This window comes from Talpa occidentalis, unplaced genomic scaffold (assembly GCF_014898055.3).
Source record: "Talpa occidentalis isolate TD23 unplaced genomic scaffold, MPIMG_talOcc4v2.1 talOcc4.4, whole genome shotgun sequence".
Classification (NCBI taxonomy): domain Eukaryota; kingdom Metazoa; phylum Chordata; class Mammalia; order Eulipotyphla; family Talpidae; genus Talpa; species Talpa occidentalis.
In genome coordinates this window covers 114,534,520-114,552,118 of record NW_023604295.1, presented here as the reverse complement: position 1 = coordinate 114,552,118, position 17,599 = coordinate 114,534,520, and the positions used below count along the sequence as shown (strand labels likewise).

At 42.7% G+C, this 17,599-nt stretch overlaps 1 protein-coding gene across 2 annotated transcripts in view; it reads right to left on the bottom strand.

Moving 5' to 3' along the window:
- Positions 1-6,358, bottom strand: part of ASH2L (ASH2 like, histone lysine methyltransferase complex subunit) — a 31,138-nt gene extending 24,780 nt beyond the window's left edge. The window contains exons 1-5 of one of the 2 annotated variants that reach the window (XM_037526049.1): positions 6,133-6,358; positions 5,441-5,507; positions 5,174-5,319; positions 3,418-3,506; positions 3,039-3,133 (exon numbers count right to left, since the gene is read on the bottom strand). In XM_037526049.1, the coding sequence (XP_037381946.1) occupies positions 3,039-3,133; positions 3,418-3,506; positions 5,174-5,319; positions 5,441-5,507; positions 6,133-6,338 (603 nt within the window). In that variant the 5' untranslated portion in view covers positions 6,339-6,358. Of the gene's footprint in view, positions 1-3,038; positions 3,134-3,417; positions 3,507-5,173; positions 5,320-5,440; positions 5,508-5,896; positions 6,036-6,132 lie in introns of those variants that run through there. The other variant, XM_037526050.2, reaches the window with a different exon arrangement.
- Between the last annotated feature and the right edge of the window lie 11,241 nt (positions 6,359-17,599).

Genomic DNA, 17,599 nt, shown 5'->3' with positions numbered 1-17,599 from the left:
AAAAGGTTTCAAGAGTTAGCCTGACAGGGCTATACTGGGTTGATCTGGAACAATCTGAGTTTCAGAAACTCAGAAATCCAATAATGGACACTAAAAATCCATAAATTCACAGTGATAATTTAAAAAGAAAAGGATGGTGGGAAGGGAAAACATTTTACATAAGAATTGCACCAAATAAATGTATTCTGTTTTACAATAACCACTCTATCAAATGATTCAGGTATAATAAATGGTTGCTAAAATCACTATTTGAAAAGGGTCAGGAAGACAAGATATTCAGTTTCAAATTATCACCCCATGATTTACTTAATAATTATAAAGGAAAAAGGTCTCTACAATGGAAAAATCTGGAAGCTAATTCCTCTCTAACCAAGTAGTCAAATTTAGGATCAACAATAAAGCAAACCAGTAGTTTATACCTCTTGATGCCTTATTATTCTTTTCAAGATGCTATCAAAAAACCCCATGCATTAACTACAAGATACTCTTACCAGAAATGTTTAACCTGAACCTATTTATGAGGAACCAATCAGATGAAGGCAAATTAAGAAGCATCATGCTAAACAACTATCAAGGCTCTTCAAATTTTTAAACGTATAGCAGACCAAAAAAAACAACATAAAATAAAGGAACAATTCTAAATTACAGGCAAAACAGACAATTCAACTAAATGTAATGTGTGATCCTTGATTATGGCTGGATGGAGGAAAAGCTGTGAAGATATTTAGGCAACAATAATATTGAGAAAATATAAATATATACTGTATACCCAAAAAAATCCCAAATAGTTGTATTGCTTCAACATTAAATTTTTTCAGTGTGATCAACATATTGTGGTAATGAGAAAATATTGGGTAAAGCATAACATATGCAGTTTAGCCTCAGACAATTTTGGGGGAAATATAAATATAGGGGATAAAGCAAAAGTAGCAAAATTTTAACAGCTTGCAATCTAAGTAAAAAGTAAACAAATGTTCATCATACTATTTTAATTTTCCATATGTTTGAAAAAATGAAAACAGTAATTTACGGGAAAAAAACTTTTAAAAATGTAGTCACAGGGCTTCCCTGGTGGACTAGGGGTTAAGTCTCAGCACTATCATGCCATGGCCTGAGAATGATCCCCCACCAGGGAGTTAACGTGCATATGGTGCAGCAGACCTCTCCCATCCTGCCTGCTGCTCCCCTTATATATGTATTTCAGTAAATCTGTCTGTTCTGCTCCCCATTCTGTCTCTGGCGAACCCTCTCACTCCCACATACCTCTGGCCTACACGTCATTCTTCTATGCTAAAAAATAAACTAAAAAAAAAAAAAAAAAAAAAGATGGCTTCTAATATTAAAATAGTAATTTAAAAAATTAAAAATTTAGTCACAGCATGCTTTTATTTGAAGTACTTTTAAAGTATAAGAAAAAAAAGGGAAGGGGGACCCTTTGCTAACTCCTCCAGTTTACAAGATTAAGTCCAGGCTTTGTTTAGTAGAAAGGGTTGACCCTGAATTATCTGTATAGCCTATTTCAAATTATAGGTCACAATCACTTAGTAGGTTATAAAATCAATTCTGTGGGGCAAAACTAGCATTGACTACAGTATAAGGTATCATTGAGTAAAGGGAAAAGACCTGAGAGTAAACACTACTTGGTGAAATATTTGCTTCATCTTTAAATGAAAGCAGATAGATAGGAATGTACACTAGGTCACAATGGAGACATCACTGTTTTAAAATTTACTTAATTTTTATATTTCTTACCATGAACCACAGAAAAGACTCATTGGAGAGCAAGTTATCTAATTTTCAGTCCATACTTTTAGTCCTGTGGTTTTCCAGTTTAATAATGATAATTCTTGATAATGAAAGACATGTATAAACTGACCTCCTTCCCTTCTGACAAAACCTAACACAGGCAGATCAAAATAGTTAAACTAACGTGGCAAGGTTCAACTCCAGATCTGCCTATTTATTATAGGGCACACAACTGTTGGCTTTCTCCACCAAAACTATTTAAGGATTATTTCTAATGATAGCTAAGTCAAGTGACATAATGTATACAGAGTAAGAAATCAGTATATATCACATGAGATAAGATCAAAATAAGCACTGACTCTATAGTCACATATCCATCAAAACTGGGGGGAAAGCACTTGAAGAATGCAATCACAGGGCCTCCCTGGTAGTACAGGGGTTAAAAGACACAGCGCTATCAAGCTATCGCCATGCACTACAGCACGAGTTTGATCCCCAGCCAGCCAGGGAGCTGATCCACATGGCGCAGCAGACCTCTCCTGGCTCACCTGCTGCTTCCCTCAGCAGTGTATTTCAGTTGATCTGCCTGTTCTGCTCCCCACTCTCTCTGGTGAATCTTCTCACTCCCTGGGGACACCTCTGGTCTATACCCCAATTATTGCATGCATAAATAAATAAATCTTTTAAAATGAAAAAAAAAGAGGGCCTCCCTGGTGGTGCAGGTGTTGAGTGCTGCACATGAAGTTGTCCACAGCCTCTGCAGTGCAGTTTTTTTTTTTAAAGATTTATTTATTTATACAAGAACGGGGTACAGGCCATATGCGCGGGAGGGTGAAAAGATTCACCAGAGACAGAGTGGGGAACAGAAAGGCAGACTGACGAAATACAATGCTGAGGGGAGCAGCGGGCAAAACAGGAGAGGTATGGTTCACCATGTGGGGTTCTCACTGGATGGTCGGGATCGAACCCGCGCTACAGAGCCTGCAGACAGCTTCACAGTGCAGCGTTCAACCACCTGCACCACCAGGGAGGCCCTGCAGTGCAATTTTGATCCCAGCCAGCTGGTGAGATACTCACATGGCGTGGCAGACCTCTCCTGTCTCACCTGTTGCTCCCCTCAGCAGCATATTTCAGTCAGTCTGCCTGTTCTGCTCCCCACTCTGTCTCTGGTGAATTCTCTCAACCTCCTGCACATCTGGCCTGTACCCTGGTTCTTGTATAAATAAATAAATCTTAAAAAAAATAAAAGAAATAAAAGAATACAATCACAATTACATTAATTCCATCTCTACCTTATCTTTGGAGAACATGGTTTTTGGATGTTCATCCTGTGTTCGGGACTGCCATGTTAGGTTGGCCAAAGCACTAAGGCACATTTCTTTCAAGTCTATCAAAAACAAAAGGGAAGAACAGGTTACCTACCTATAGTCCTATATGCCTAATACCAAAAAAATACTTAATTAGATGACCCACAAACGAACAACTATAGCACAAAAAGTAGAGTCATCATTTGATCTAAACTGGACAATAGTAGCAATTAGTCAGAGCTAAACCCCAATGTGACTTTATCAGCTACCAGGCAAAAATCTGATTCTGGGAAGCCTGATTCCCCTTTCCTTTCCAGCTAAGTGGAAGACAACCATTTTTTGCAATAGTCTAATTTGTTCTTACTTGCTTGCTTCCGCAGGAAATAGGTATTTCCACTATGGTGGCATACATTGCAGTGAAAACTGTAGTTGGTCATGAAAGGTAGACAGGACCTGTAGAACAGACAATCCGCAATTTAATGTTCTGAACACATACTTCTTTATGAGAAGTAAATCAACAGGGATCCTTCCCCCTCAATTAGTTAGATTAAAATATTAATATATTCTTAAAACTTATCACTAAACCAACCTTATATTTTCACAAATACCTGGATTTGTCTGTCATAAAAATAATTTATACGTCACAGTGGTTAATTCAGCATCTGGTAGGTTCTCACTGGTGCCTTAACCAGGATAGTTTATTAAAAGTTTCTGTCAACTTCTCTGAAGAGGAAATGCAAATGGCCAACAGGCATATGAAAAAATGTTCAACATCACTTGTCATCAGGGAAATGCAAATCAAAACTACCATGAGATACCATCTTACACCAGTGAGAATGGCACATATTAAAAAAACTAGCAACAACAAATGTTGGCGAGGGTGTGGAGAAAAAGGAACTCTTCTGCACTGTTGGTGGGAGTGCAAACTGGTCCAACCACTGTGGAAAGCTGTGTGGAGATTTCTGGACCTACTAAACATAGAGCTTCCATATGATCCAGCAATTCCACTCCTAGGTATTTACCCAAAGGACACAGAAACATCAATTCCAAAGAGCACCTGCACCCCTATGTTTATAGCAGCACTGTTTACAATAGCTAAGCTTTGGAAACAACCCAAATGCCCAAAAATAGATGACTGGATCAAGAAGATGTGGTACATATATACCATGGAATATTACTCAGCATTCAAAAAAGATAAACACATGCAATTTGCAGCAACATGGATGGCGCTGGAAGGGATCATGCTCAGCGAAATAAGCCAAAAAGAAAAAGAAAAATACCGGATGGTCTCACTCATAGCAGGAATCTAGAAAACTTAAATAAGGGACCAGGAAAATGAATAACTATAAGAAAGTGAAAATCAAAATCAACAAAAAACTATGAACCAGAGACACTTTTAGGGGGGCAGGGGCGGGAGGGGAGGGATTGGGGTCAGAATGGGGGTGCTGCAATTGTATGGGGAATATAACAATAAAATTTATTATCTAATAAAAAAAAAAAAAGTTTCTGTCAAATTTTTGACAATAGACTTTTCTACCACATACACCAAGCACTCCCCCAAAATCCGTGACACCCAATACAAGCTTCATATATTTTCAAATATGTTTAATAATGCCTTATAATTGCAAGGTTATGTCTCCCCACTATTTGTAAGCTTAAAATAATGGGTAATAACTATCAGTATACCTATTACACCTGTGCCTTCTGGCGGTAGATAACAGGCTCAGAGCACTGAAACAATTTCCGATTAAAATGATTCCAGGAGCCTCCTTAGTAGCTCAAGCGAGCCAACCCACATGGCACAGCAGACCTATTCTGTCTCACCCAAATATGCTCCCCTCAGCATATGTTCTGCTCCCCACTCTGTCTCTGGTGACTCCCCTCACCCCCTGCACCTCTGGTCTGTAGCCCAGCTCTTTTATGCATAAATAAATAAAATAAATCTTTAAAATAAATTAATTAAATGATTCCAATTCCTACTGCTTGCTGAACAAGTAACAGGAGACAGAGACAGAAAATATGAGGCATTTATACTTGCCTCAAACTAACTTCTCACCTGCTGATCATGTTGAGATCTATTTTACATATTGACTTTTACAAAGACTACACAAAATACTCACGAGGTATCTATGCCAAAGGTATCTGCAGTGAACCATTTTGTACATATCCCACACTGCAGCTCTACCTCTCCCAACTGCCGGCCATTCTCTTCATCCACAGAGCCCGCTTGGGTATCCATCACCTCTGAAGTATCCCCAGCACCTTCCTGTGTCCACAGAGCAACCGGAGAATCAAGTTAGTTGACTCCGCTGTATTTCTGATTTGCTTAAAAACTTAAAACAAAACAAAATAGTGTGACTTGCAAACATTCAAAAACAAATACGTACTAGTGTATCTTTTCCATTAGCAGATTCTGTCTCCAAACCACCACTTACATCAACCAAGTTGGCCTCCCTATAAGATAAAGAAAGCACTCCTTTAATGAAAATTTTTGAGACGAAATTCAAAACACCTATTTCCAAAGATGAATATCAAAGCACTGTACAGGGGAACCTGACACACCTAGCGCTTTTTCAGTTAAGCCTGTTCTCAGTCTGGACGCTCAGGGCTAGAAAAGAATGGGCCATGACAGACAGGTTTACAGACAAGTCTACACGGACGCACTTGGTCTTGGGGAGGTTCGGAGAGAGGCAACTCTCCTACCCTACTTTCATAGGGGCTGTCACTTCTTCCAATCTGGCAATGCAAAGTGGGACAAGACTCTTCTGAGGTATCTGAAAGATTCCTGCTAGAAGAGGGAGCTACCAGTCCTCCGCTGAGGTACAAGGGCCAGAGATAACCACCTTGGCTCTCACAGACTGGACAGGTGAGGAAAGGGGCGCAGTCTGGGTTACAGCTCAGAGGGGACGTCAGGCGGGACAACCGTCCGGAGCAGGCAGGTCCGGAACCAGCAAGAGGAGCCTGTTGACTACGGGGTCTAGATTCGGAAGGGCAGGCGAGGGGGTGCTGGGAAGCCGCAGGATTCTGAGAGGGGCGGGCCTCCCTCCCCAAGTCCTCCTCGGGCAGCAGGACGTCTTACCCGCCTTCGGCCTCTCCGGAATTGGGCTCAGCTGCTGGAGCAGCAGCCGTGCCCTCTCCAGCCGGAGCGGCTGCTACGGCTACCACCGGCTTTGTCTCCCCTTCTTCCCCAGACGCTGCATTTGCGGCCGCTGCTGGGGCAGATCCTGCACCCACCCCCGGTCCCGGTCCCGGTCCCGGTCCCGGTCCGGTTCCCGCCGCCGCCATCGCTGCAGCCTCCCAGACTTCTCGCGACAATAGTCTCGCCCCTCGCGAGAGTTGCCGAGCGGAGGGTAATCTTCAAACAGTAAAGGCATTTTGTGGGCCCACATCGCTGGCGCGATGAGGCTGTGCTCCAGGACCACTTTAAGGATAGGGGGGCGGGCGGAAGTGGGTTGGGGCTCCGGGTTCAAATGCCACAGGCAGAACTTGGTGTAGACGAGGAGGCGCGGCTGCAAGTTGGATTTTGTTTAGGACCCACTTCGTTTCAAAGATAGTGTGCGTTTCCTTAGCCGAGACTGGAAATCACCGCACAGATAAAGGCCCTTGAAAGGTTGCCTAACGGGCTCTGAATGTGGCCCCGGTGTGCTTTGCAAACACAGTCCTCACCATTAAAAGCTTCCTCCCTCCCCAAGTAGTCTGATGGTCTGTGATGACGGCCTCTAAAGATGGGAGCTTAGAAGGCCTCCCTGGTGGTGCAAGGGGTTAAGCACCGCACTATGAAGCAATCCGCAGCCTCTGCAGCACGAGTTCGATCCCCGGCTAGCCAGGGAGCTACCCACATGGCGTGGCAGACCTCTCCTGCCTTGCACGCTGCTCCCCACAGCAGTGTATCGCAGTCTCTCTGTTCTGTTCCCCATTCTGTCTCTGGTGAATCCTCTCACCCCATCCCCCCATCTCTGGCCTGTACCCCAGCTCTTGTATGCATAAATAAATAAATTAAAAAAAAAAAAAAAAAAGATGGGAGCTTAGAATGTCTGAATCCAGAGCCCCAGCTAGGCCAGTGAGGGCCAGGAGGAGATGAGAATGAAGCATCCGACAGAAGAGGTAAGAAGCAACATGTATTCTAGAAGCTGCAGGCGCCTTAATATTGTGAAAGGAGGGAGATGAAGGCCAAAAGGTAGGGAGTTGGGAGACCCTAAGAGAAGTTTAGTGCTCGGTGAAGGCAACTGGTATGGAGTAAAGGTAAGAACGTGAGGAATCAACGACAGCATCGGTAGTACTGGAATATGTACATTATTTTAGAACCATGGTCTTCAAACGAGAATACAAACCCCTAGAAATATTCAGGCCAGGATAGTTTCCAGAAAATCGGTTTACATCCCAATTTGTAATAAATTGCCTAAGGAAGGCATACCTCTCTCCAATCCCGAATCTAATCAGTTATGTATTTGCCTGAAGGTGTCCAAATCTGCACATCAGAAAAGTTGGGAATATATAGATATTTTGATTTCTCAGTTCGTTCCCAACTTGTTTTCAACAAAATTTAAGATTTAATTGAATTACCAGTTGGTAGATTATTGAAAATTGTTGGTGATACGTGCAGAAAATAGGGGTGAAACTTTAAAAACAGATGGGATATTCCTTCCTTCAGGAGGTAGAGAAAAAAATCCTCCCAACCATGGAGTTTGTAAGATGGAGTTAGTGACCTGCATATTGTAAACAATAAAATGTGGAAAAGGAAAAAGTGATTTAAAAAAAAAAAAAGTGATTTTTACAGTGGAGAGAGTAGCAGGCATCACTTTAACCCAGTGACTAAAATTACCACTACCAGTAATGTTTTTATCATGAACTCCCTGATACGATGCATCATGAGGGCTACTTCGTCTCATGTAATGTTCTCCCAAATCCATAATTTCAGTGTAAGCAAGAGATGACATCCGCCAAATACAAAATGAGAAGCATTTTAGTAAATACCTGACCAAGTACTCTTCAAAACTATCATCATGAAAGACAAGGAAAGACTGAGTAATTGTCAGGGAGCAGGAGACCAATGATCCATGACAACTAAAGGCAATGTGCTACCTTGGATCCTGGGACAGCAAGTGGAAAAACTAGTGAAATCTAAATAGTCTAGTTAAATTTAATAGCATCATAGCAATGTCTTAGTTTTAGTCAATGTACTATGCTTATGTGAGATGTTAACATAGGGGAAGCTGAATTAGGGGCACATAAGAATTCTTTGCGATTCTTTTGTAAAACTAAAAATTGAAAACTTAAAGTTTAAAAAAACTAATTAGTGGTAGACCACCATGAAATTTGGCATGGAACTTGAAGGCATTCAAAGAATTGAATTCCACTAATTCAATGAATCCTTGATAGGAATCTGCTTCTCTATATGAAAAAAGATTGTCATCTCTTGCATTTATAAAAATGAAAAATAGTAACAGATTTGATGCTAAACCTGTTTTATCCTAACAATAATGATGGTCATGGAGATATGAATTAATTGAAATAATTCTCATCCTCATTAAGAGTTACATCATCAATAAAAACTTTAATTTTTATATTTACTATAAAAATGTATTTACTTCATCAACTGTATACTAATAACTGTATTGATAGTGCTCTCAAGAAGAAAATTTTTATATTGGAGGTTTATGGTCACAGAAATATTTTAAAGCTAATTTCAACCTTTATGCATCTTAGAGAAGTATTACAGACTTTTTAATATAAAAACAGACATAAACATTATATTTTATTTTGTGAGAAGTACAATAGAGTTCTGGATTTAAAAAGAAAATGGGATGGTATAAAATTTTCAACTATTAAAGAAAACTTGTTCACAATTTTTTTGAGTATGCGGCAGGCATCAAATCACTGCCGTGGAAATTTTTTAAAAATTTTATGTCACAATGCAAATATTTACAATCCACCTGAAATCCTCTGCAACTTATTAAACTTACAATAATAGAGCATTTTGAAGATCACTAACTTAAAACAATGTATTTCAAATTTCATGACCATACCTCACATAATACATTTTGCAATGTGACCTGGTAGGCACACTGCAGCATGGTTTTCAATTGAAGTAAGTTTCTGAAACAATCAACACTTTGAATTACGTATAAATATACATACGTGTGTGTGTGTATGTATATATATATATATGTAGTTTTTTTTTTTTTTTTACTGCCAGTAGTGATGCACTAAATTGAACTGCTTGGCGATTTGAAAAACTCTAGTGTAGTATTGTTTTCAAAAGGCCATGTAGTCTGGAAACTGAACCCTGAGCAACACCTACATTTTAAATGAAAGTCAAGGCCTCCTTGGTGGTGTAAGGGGTTACACACAGCACTGTGACGCTAACTGCAGCCTCTATAGCACGAGTTCAACGTAGGGACGGCCAGCAAGCTACCCACATGGCACAGCAGACCTCTCCTGTCTTGCCCACTGCTCCCCTCAGCAGTGTATTTCAATCAGTCTTCCCATTCTGTTCTCCACTGTCTCTCTTGAATCTTCTCATCCCCCGTACCTCTGCCTGTACCCCAGTTCTTATTGCATAAATAAATAAATCTTAAAAAAATAAATAAATAAATGAAAGTCATGAGTGATTTCAGTAGAATAGTGGCAGAATCCACATTGCAATGGATTGGGAATTGGAGGAATGACAGTAGACATAGCTGTGTGGACAAATCTTTCCAGTTCTTTCCTAAGGTATTTTATTTCTACAAAGGAAAAATCTGATTCACTATGACAAGATGTCCACATATGTCAAATCCTTGTTTTTATGTGAAATAGTACCTAAACAAACATTTGGCTCTGAAGGACAGAATAAGTGGATAAGAAATGGAAGGGATTCATCGGGGTTGGGGACTAGGCTGATTAAACAATTTCATTCATCACTAGGGAGCCAGAGGTTAAAAATATTAGAGATGGTGATTGAAAGTGGATGGAAGGCCTGAGTCCCCTGGCAAAGATGGAGAAGTTAGACTTGATGGCAGGGAGGGAACCTATTCATTTCCTGAGACCAGAAGTGAGACACAGGGCAAGCTAGGAATTAGGCAGTTTTAGGGACACTACAGGAGGGGACCTCCGAGAATTGAGGAAGGCTTCAGAGATAAGGGCAGCAAGAGGAGTGTAACTAATTCCACCTGGAAAAACAAACATCCCAGGACCAACGACAACATTGTTAACGCTGGCCTTGGTTTCCTTCAGGTGGTAAAGGGAGGCAGAGATTGGAGAAATAGAGAATGGTTTAATTTATGGACAACTTATAAGGGCAGCTATTTAACTTCAATGCAGAGATGCTCATCCTAGGACTCATCCATAAAGATAAAGAAGTAACAAATGGGGAAAGAGAAAGCTGTTAGATAAGGAATGTGAAGATCCCCTGCTCAGTAGCAAATTAAGTGAAACGGCAGAGAACTAACCAATCACAGAGAGACTGGTGGAGCTTTAGGGAAAGAAGGTATATATTCCCTGGGACACGACTCCACTTTGGCTTCCTTGCCCCTCCCTGGCCTGGTTTCATGGCCTGGGAGTCCCACTTTATTTCTGTTCCTTTTCTCCTCAATAAACTTTTTTTTTCTCTAAACAACCCTGCGCTTCTCGCTTGCTTGCCTGAGCGTCTGCGAAGTTCCTGCTGCGGCTTCGTGAGACACCAACCCGTGGGGGTCTAGTGGCTGGGACTCAGCGCTGCCCCTGCAGCCTGGGATCTGTTCCTGGCTGGGAGACTAGGCCTCACAATTCCGGTATCAGAAGGAAGAAGGATGGAATCAGAATATTTTTTCTAGGTATATTAAGGGGAACAGGGAAAATACTGGTAGCCAATGGGGGCTTGGCTGAGCTAAGATTGCACCATCTGTTGTGGCTCTAATTTACATCTTTCGTGCTTTCTTCCAACAGCACTGAGCTACATAAGTAAAATACCAAAGCTGAATGGAAATATTTGTCTGAGTTTTCAATTTTGCCAGATAGGTAGACTAAGGACTAGGAAAAAAGCAATCACAGGTGATAGTGAGGAAGCAGTCAGATAAAAAGAGCATGAGAGAAGAAAAAAATGGAGGGAACTCAGCTTCCAGAAGTTCAGACGAGAAAGTGAGAACTGAGATGATGAAAGGTTGAAGTTAGAGAATTTTTGAGATTCAGGATTCTAAGTTATTTCCTCTCTCATTCTCACAACCAGCTAACTTGTGGGCATAAGTGGGCAAGGCCAAAGTGGAACTGTTACAGGGCAGGGAGAGGGGAAGCCCAAACCCTGCAAAACTGCCTATTCTAAATGGGTTCTGCCATCCGCCGCATCAACACAAAACATATGACACTTTAATGGGAAGAAACTTTAATACAATTAGGAAACAAGACAGAAAAGGCAAAGAATCTAGTTTCTAAATCAAGCACCCAAAATTACCCGTCCCCTCGTGGGTAAAAGTCCATCCAAGTGGGATTGGCCCAGAGCAAGGCCCCAAAGCTGCCACAAGTCTAAGGCATCTTCCAGTGGGGACCCACAGAAAAGGGTCAGAAACAACCAGACAAGCCCAGAAGGAAAAGAGCAAAATCAACATCAAGATAAAAGCTGCCATTGTCACCTCCCCACGGGTCTCACCCACATCTGTGTCACCCAGTCCACAACCAAAAGGCAAGCACAGTTTCTTCAAGTGTCTCTAGGATCCACGCGCCTCCTTTAGGTCTCCTTGCTCTCCATCCTGCTTTCTTCCTTCCTCAGTCTCCTCTGCAGCCTCTTCTCTCCCTCAGCTCCACCCTCCTTTTGGGTGGGGCAGGGAACCTGGAACCTCCCCCTTTCCTGGGGACCACCCTGTTACAGAACCAGACCCAATTTCTGGGATTGTAAAGCAAAGTATACACCAAACAGCACCTTCTCAAAAGTAAGATGGATTAAAATCATTGAGAGCACCAGATTTGGAGGTTTTGAGCAAGGATAGTCAGAGAAAACTCATTTTTAGAAATTCCTTTTTCTGTCGCCAGCAGAGAACTCCCCCACCTGGCCAGAAAGCTGACTGGTTCTGTTACAGGGCAGGGAGAGGGGAAGCCCAAACCCTGCAAACCTGCCTATTCTAAATAGGTTCTGCCATCCGCCGCATCAACACAAAACATATGAGACTTTAATGGGAAGGAACTTTAATAAAACTAGGAAACAATACAGGAAAGGCAAAGAGTCTAGTTTCTAAATGAAGCACCCAAAGTTACCCGTCCCCTTGTGGGTAAAAGTCCATCCAAATGGGATTGGCCCAGAGCAAGGCCCCAAAGCCTGCCACAAGTCCAAAGCATCTTCCAGTGGGGACCCACAGCAAAGGGTCAGAAACAACCAGACAAGCCCGGAAGGAAAAGAGCAAAATCAACATCAAGATAAAAGCTGCCATTGTCACCTCCCCATGGGTCTCACCCACATCTGTGTCACCCAGTCCACGACCAAAAGACAAGCGCAGTTTCTTCACGAGTCTCTAGGCTCCATGCGCCTCCTCCAGGTCTCCTGGCTCCATCCTGCTTCCTTCCTCAGTCTCTTCTGCAGCTTCTCCTCTCCCTGCTCAGCTCCACCCTCTCTTGGGTGGGGCAGGGAACCTCCCCCTTTCCTGGGGACCACCCTGTTACAGTTCAAGGCGCAGGGTAAATTATTCTCTTATTCTTAAAACATCGTATTTAGAATGCTCACAATTGGTATTCCTGAGTGAAGTGACTGTAATGACTGCTTCTTACTCTTACTGTTATAGGGCAGCCCTGATATTGAGCGGGTTGCCTGGCTGTGGGTCTGTTAGGGGGAAAGGATGTCCTGAGCTAATCCCATACAGGCTTTGTGGACTCCACCCCCACTCCAAACTAAAGCCATCAGGACATTGGGAAAGACAAATCCCATCACCACCAAAGGGAGGGTGGCTGGGACCTGAAGGTGGAGTTGGGCAGCCAGGTTGGATATAAAAACCAAACACGTGGGCCTTGGTGGCTGGCTGTCACTCACCTTCTGACTACACAGCGCCTGGCTGGCGGCCAGCTCTCAGAGCGCCATTTTGGGATTCCTGATTGGCGGATCGGGTAGGACTCATTTAAAACTTTGTCTCCCACTTTTCTCCCTGAGCTGTACATTTCCTCATTTCCCCTTCCCTTGTAAATAAACCTTTATTAACCTTTCGCGTGTGCCTGCAGTAGAGCATTGGTAAGTCCTTTTAAGTGCGTGGGTGAGGACCCACAGTCAGGCACCCTGTTTTGTATCAGGGTTGCTCTACAACAGTTCCTCACCCGCGCGCTTAAAAGGGACTTATTAATACTCCACTACAGGCACACACAAAAGGTTAATAAAAGGTTTATTTACAAGGGAAAAGGAAATAAGAAAAATGTACAACTCAGGGAGAAAATAAGGAAATAAAGTCTTTAATGCGTCCTACCCGATCCGCCGACCCGGAAACCCAAAGGCACTCTCAGAACTGGCCGGACGCTGCGAGCTGGCGGAGAGCCAAAATGGGGGATCCCTCCAAAGCCCACGTGTCTGGCTTTATACCAAACTGGCTGCTTAACCCCACCCTCAGGTCCCAGCCACCTTCCCTTTAGTGGTGATGGGATTTGGAGTTCCCAGTGTCTTTGGCTTTGGCCTGGGATGGGGGTGGAGTCCACAAAGCCTGTATGGAATTAGCTTTAGGACATCCTTTTCCCCCTAACATTACCCCTAATTCACCACACCTCCTCCTTTCAGTGCACATGGCAAATCAGATTTAATCAGAATGAAAATCAATGAGGAAATATTAAACACATTTTAAAAAAGCTTTACACATAAATGGGCTAAGTCACACCAAGTTCCCCAGACCAGTGGTTGAAGTAAACAAACCTACTTCTATAATCTTTGGGCAGGAAAAAAATGTTCCAGACCCTGAATAAGCCAAATAATTCCTTATTTAAAAAGAAAACAGAGACAGATGTCAACTGGATTCTAATTGTTGCTCAATTACTTCTCACACCAGAAACTTACCTAAAGTCATGTCTATGTTGTCTCTCTGTCAGCAGCTGCTCTCTTCTTGCATGAATTTTTTTTTGCTGTCCCCTGAGAGATGAACTTTCCAGAAAGCCCTGCAACTTAAAAAGCCACACCTTCCCCCTCCTTCTTTAGCAAAATAGTGCCACAGAGCACACCTTTCCAGATGCCTTTTAGCTGGAGGTGGGGTCTGAGATTTTTGCATTTCTAACAAACTTCCAGATGATTCCTAGGTTGCTAAGCTAAGGATCAAACTTTGAGTAGCAGGCAGTAGAGCACTTCTAATTCAAAATCATCATCCCACTAGCTTCTAAAACCTCCCCTTTCAATAATGTTACTTTGTGTGTAGTTTCCAGGAAGAACCCTACTTAGCTTTTACCTAATATAGCAGAATAATTAATGATTCTGAAATAATAGGGGATTACCGTCTTTCCTTTTCCCCCTTTAGTCTGCCTGTCCCCTCCCACAAAGTGCTTAACCTTGGATATACATTAGAATCACTTGGAGAGCTGAAAGAAAAGAAGACAATGCCCCTTGGCCAAAACTATCAGGCTTCGTAAGGAGGGGCCCAGATACTGATAGAATATAAAAAGCTTCCCAATGGTTCTAATATACTTTATTAACTCTAGGTGCCTAGGGCTGGGTGAAAGAGAAATTGTCTATTCTATGATGTTCCTTAGAGAAACAGACAGGACACAACTAAAAATATTTGGGATAAATGGTTTTACTCTCAGACAAAGAATTTAAGAGATGAGAAAGAGGCCATGATTGTGGTAAATATGGATAGACTGGGATTTATCCTGGCAGAAATTTCCTTCCGTCGTGAAGCAGAGTGACTCCTGTGTCTCCTAACCTAGCCCGAAGGAATTGTTGGAGCCGAAGGGTCACAAATTGAATGATTTGGTGAGCCCATTATTGAATATTAGATGGAGGAGGGAAAGAAGACTAGGACGCTCTGTTGATGACTAAGTGGATAGATAGCACCAAGGACCCACTGCCTATACCCTGACACCTGAATCCCCATCCCCAAAGACTTAAATGCAAACTCTCTGGGAGAGAGAGGCACTTCATAATTAAGCCGTACCACTGACAACATAAGAACATTCAAGAGAATTTTATATTGGATTATAAAAAAGATAGATAGGGGCCTCCCTGGTGGCGCAGTGGGTTAAGCACCGTGCTGTGAAGCTGTCTGCAGCCTCAACTGTGCAGGTTCGATCCTGGCCGGCCTGCGGGAATCCCACATGGTGGTGCAGCAGACCTCTCCTGTCGCATCCCTGCTCCCCTCAGCAGTGTATTTCTGTCATCTGACTGAGACACAGGGCAAGCTAGGGTTATTAGGCAGTTTCAGGGACAGTGCAGGAGGGGACCTCTGAAGAATTTAGGGAGGCTTCAGAGATAAGGACAACCAAGGGAATGTAACCAACTCCATTAGGAAAAACAAACATCCCAGGACCACGGACAATATTAATACTGTTACCGATGGTCCTGGTTTTCTTCAGGTGAGAAAGGGAGGTGGAGACTAGAGAAATGGAGAGTGGTTTAATTTATGGACAACTTAGAAGGGCAGCTGTTTAACTTCAATGTAGAGATGCTCACCCGGAGGACTAGGCCATAAAGATAAAGTGACAAGCATGACAAATGGGGAAAGGGAAAGCTGTTAGATAAGGAATGTGAAATTCCCCCACTTAGTAAGTGTGAGACCCTCTGGGAGTTAACCAATCAGGGAGAGAGAGAGTGAAATTTAAACATAATGAGGGAGAAAAAGTATATATTGCCAAGGTAATATCCCGTACTGGCTCATCTTGGCCCCTCCCAGGTACCTTATACCTGGGAGTCTTTCTTCTTTGTCTCTTTTCTTCCTAAATAAACTCTTCTTTCAAAGGCAAGATTTGTCTCTCTCTGCTTACTTACTTCAAAAGGTCTGTGAATTCCTTTCTATGGTTTTCGCGAGACAAGAACTCGTGGTAAAGCGGTGGCAGTTGTTACACACACCGGCATCATGACTGTTCTGCTCCTCACTCTGGTGAATCCTCTCACCCTCCCGGGCCTCTGGCCTGTACCCCAGCTCTTGTATAAAAATAAATAAATCTTTAAAAAAAAAAAGATAGATTCCTTGCCAACTTGGGTTAAGATTATACTGCCAACTTGAGACCCATTATACTGGCAAAAATTAAAATGTTAGCCCTTCAGATGTACTGTATTGGTACTAAAAATATGTTTTTCTTGCTACTGCCTGATGCCTGCAGCCCATCGCTGGCTGGTGGCCTGCAAAAGGACGCAGTAGACATGGAACTTGGGCTTGATACAGGGTATAGACTCAACTCGCTCTTCACCTCGAATGGCCAGACAGACTTTCCCACACGAAGATTTTAATCTAGTTAAATAAAAAATAAAAACCTACCCTTAAAATAACTTGTCCTTCAAATCATGAGGTCAAGGGGCCTCCCTGGTGGCACAAGAGGTTAAGATGCAGCACTATGAAGCTATCCACAGCCACTGCAGCGTGAGTTCAATTCCCAGCCAGGGAGGTGACCTACATGGAGGAGCAGACCTCTCCTGACTCGCCCACTGCTCCCCTCAGCAGTGTATTTTAGTCAATCCGCCTGTTCTGTTCCCCACTCTGTCTGTGGTGAATCCTCTCACCCCCCACACCTCTGGCCTGTACCCCAGTTGTTGTATTCATTAATAAATAATTTTTTCATTATTCCAGTCATCCCTTGTTCTGACCAGGATGTGGTAGATGGTTGTTGTGTTCGAATTGCAGGACATAAGACATAGTGATGGAGTTCAGAGCATGAATGAAGCTGTATCATGAAAGTAATGCAGATATTTGAGAAAGGCCAAGGACAGCAGTTATCAGAGGAGACTATTATTAGGGGGTATCTGAGCACTGAGCTCACCTCATTGGGGGTAGATGGACTCCTGTGAAGAAACAACGTCATGACCTCCTTTCTGTCCCTTCCTTGACAAAGAAAGGGTCTAACTGAATTATAAACTTTAATGCAATTATTTACTCAGGGATTGAATTAATTATTTTGGTGATACAGGCCCAACAGAGGAAACCCTTGGCACCCACCCTGGATCCAGATACCCATCTGGTCACATATCAGCCTGTGTAGGGCCACCCATAGAGACCAGCTGTTGGACAGGTCAGTATCAGAGGTTCTCCTGTGGGCAGATGAGGTCCTCCTGTTTGGGATGCTCATCCTCCACCCTGGAGGAACATGAAGGAAGCCATCAAGAGCAAGGTAAGGAAGAAAAGGCTGTACTTTCTGGGAAGTTGGAAGCAGTGGTTAAAGGTGACAGTGCTAAATAGAACTTCCTGCTGTCAGTGGAATTATCTACCTACCACTGAGCAGCATTTCCAATTATATCTTGACTACAGCAAAGAATGGTGGTGCCACCTATTCCTCTGTGGTTTGAAATCTCCCAACCCTAGGGCTGAATAGGTAAAGGTAGTGAAACAAAGGGCACATGCACTACAAGCCTCCCTCCACCCCCAAATATTTTATGTCCCTAGGCAGTGGGATGGCCCCTAGCACCATAAAATGCTGAGCTAGTTTAGAAG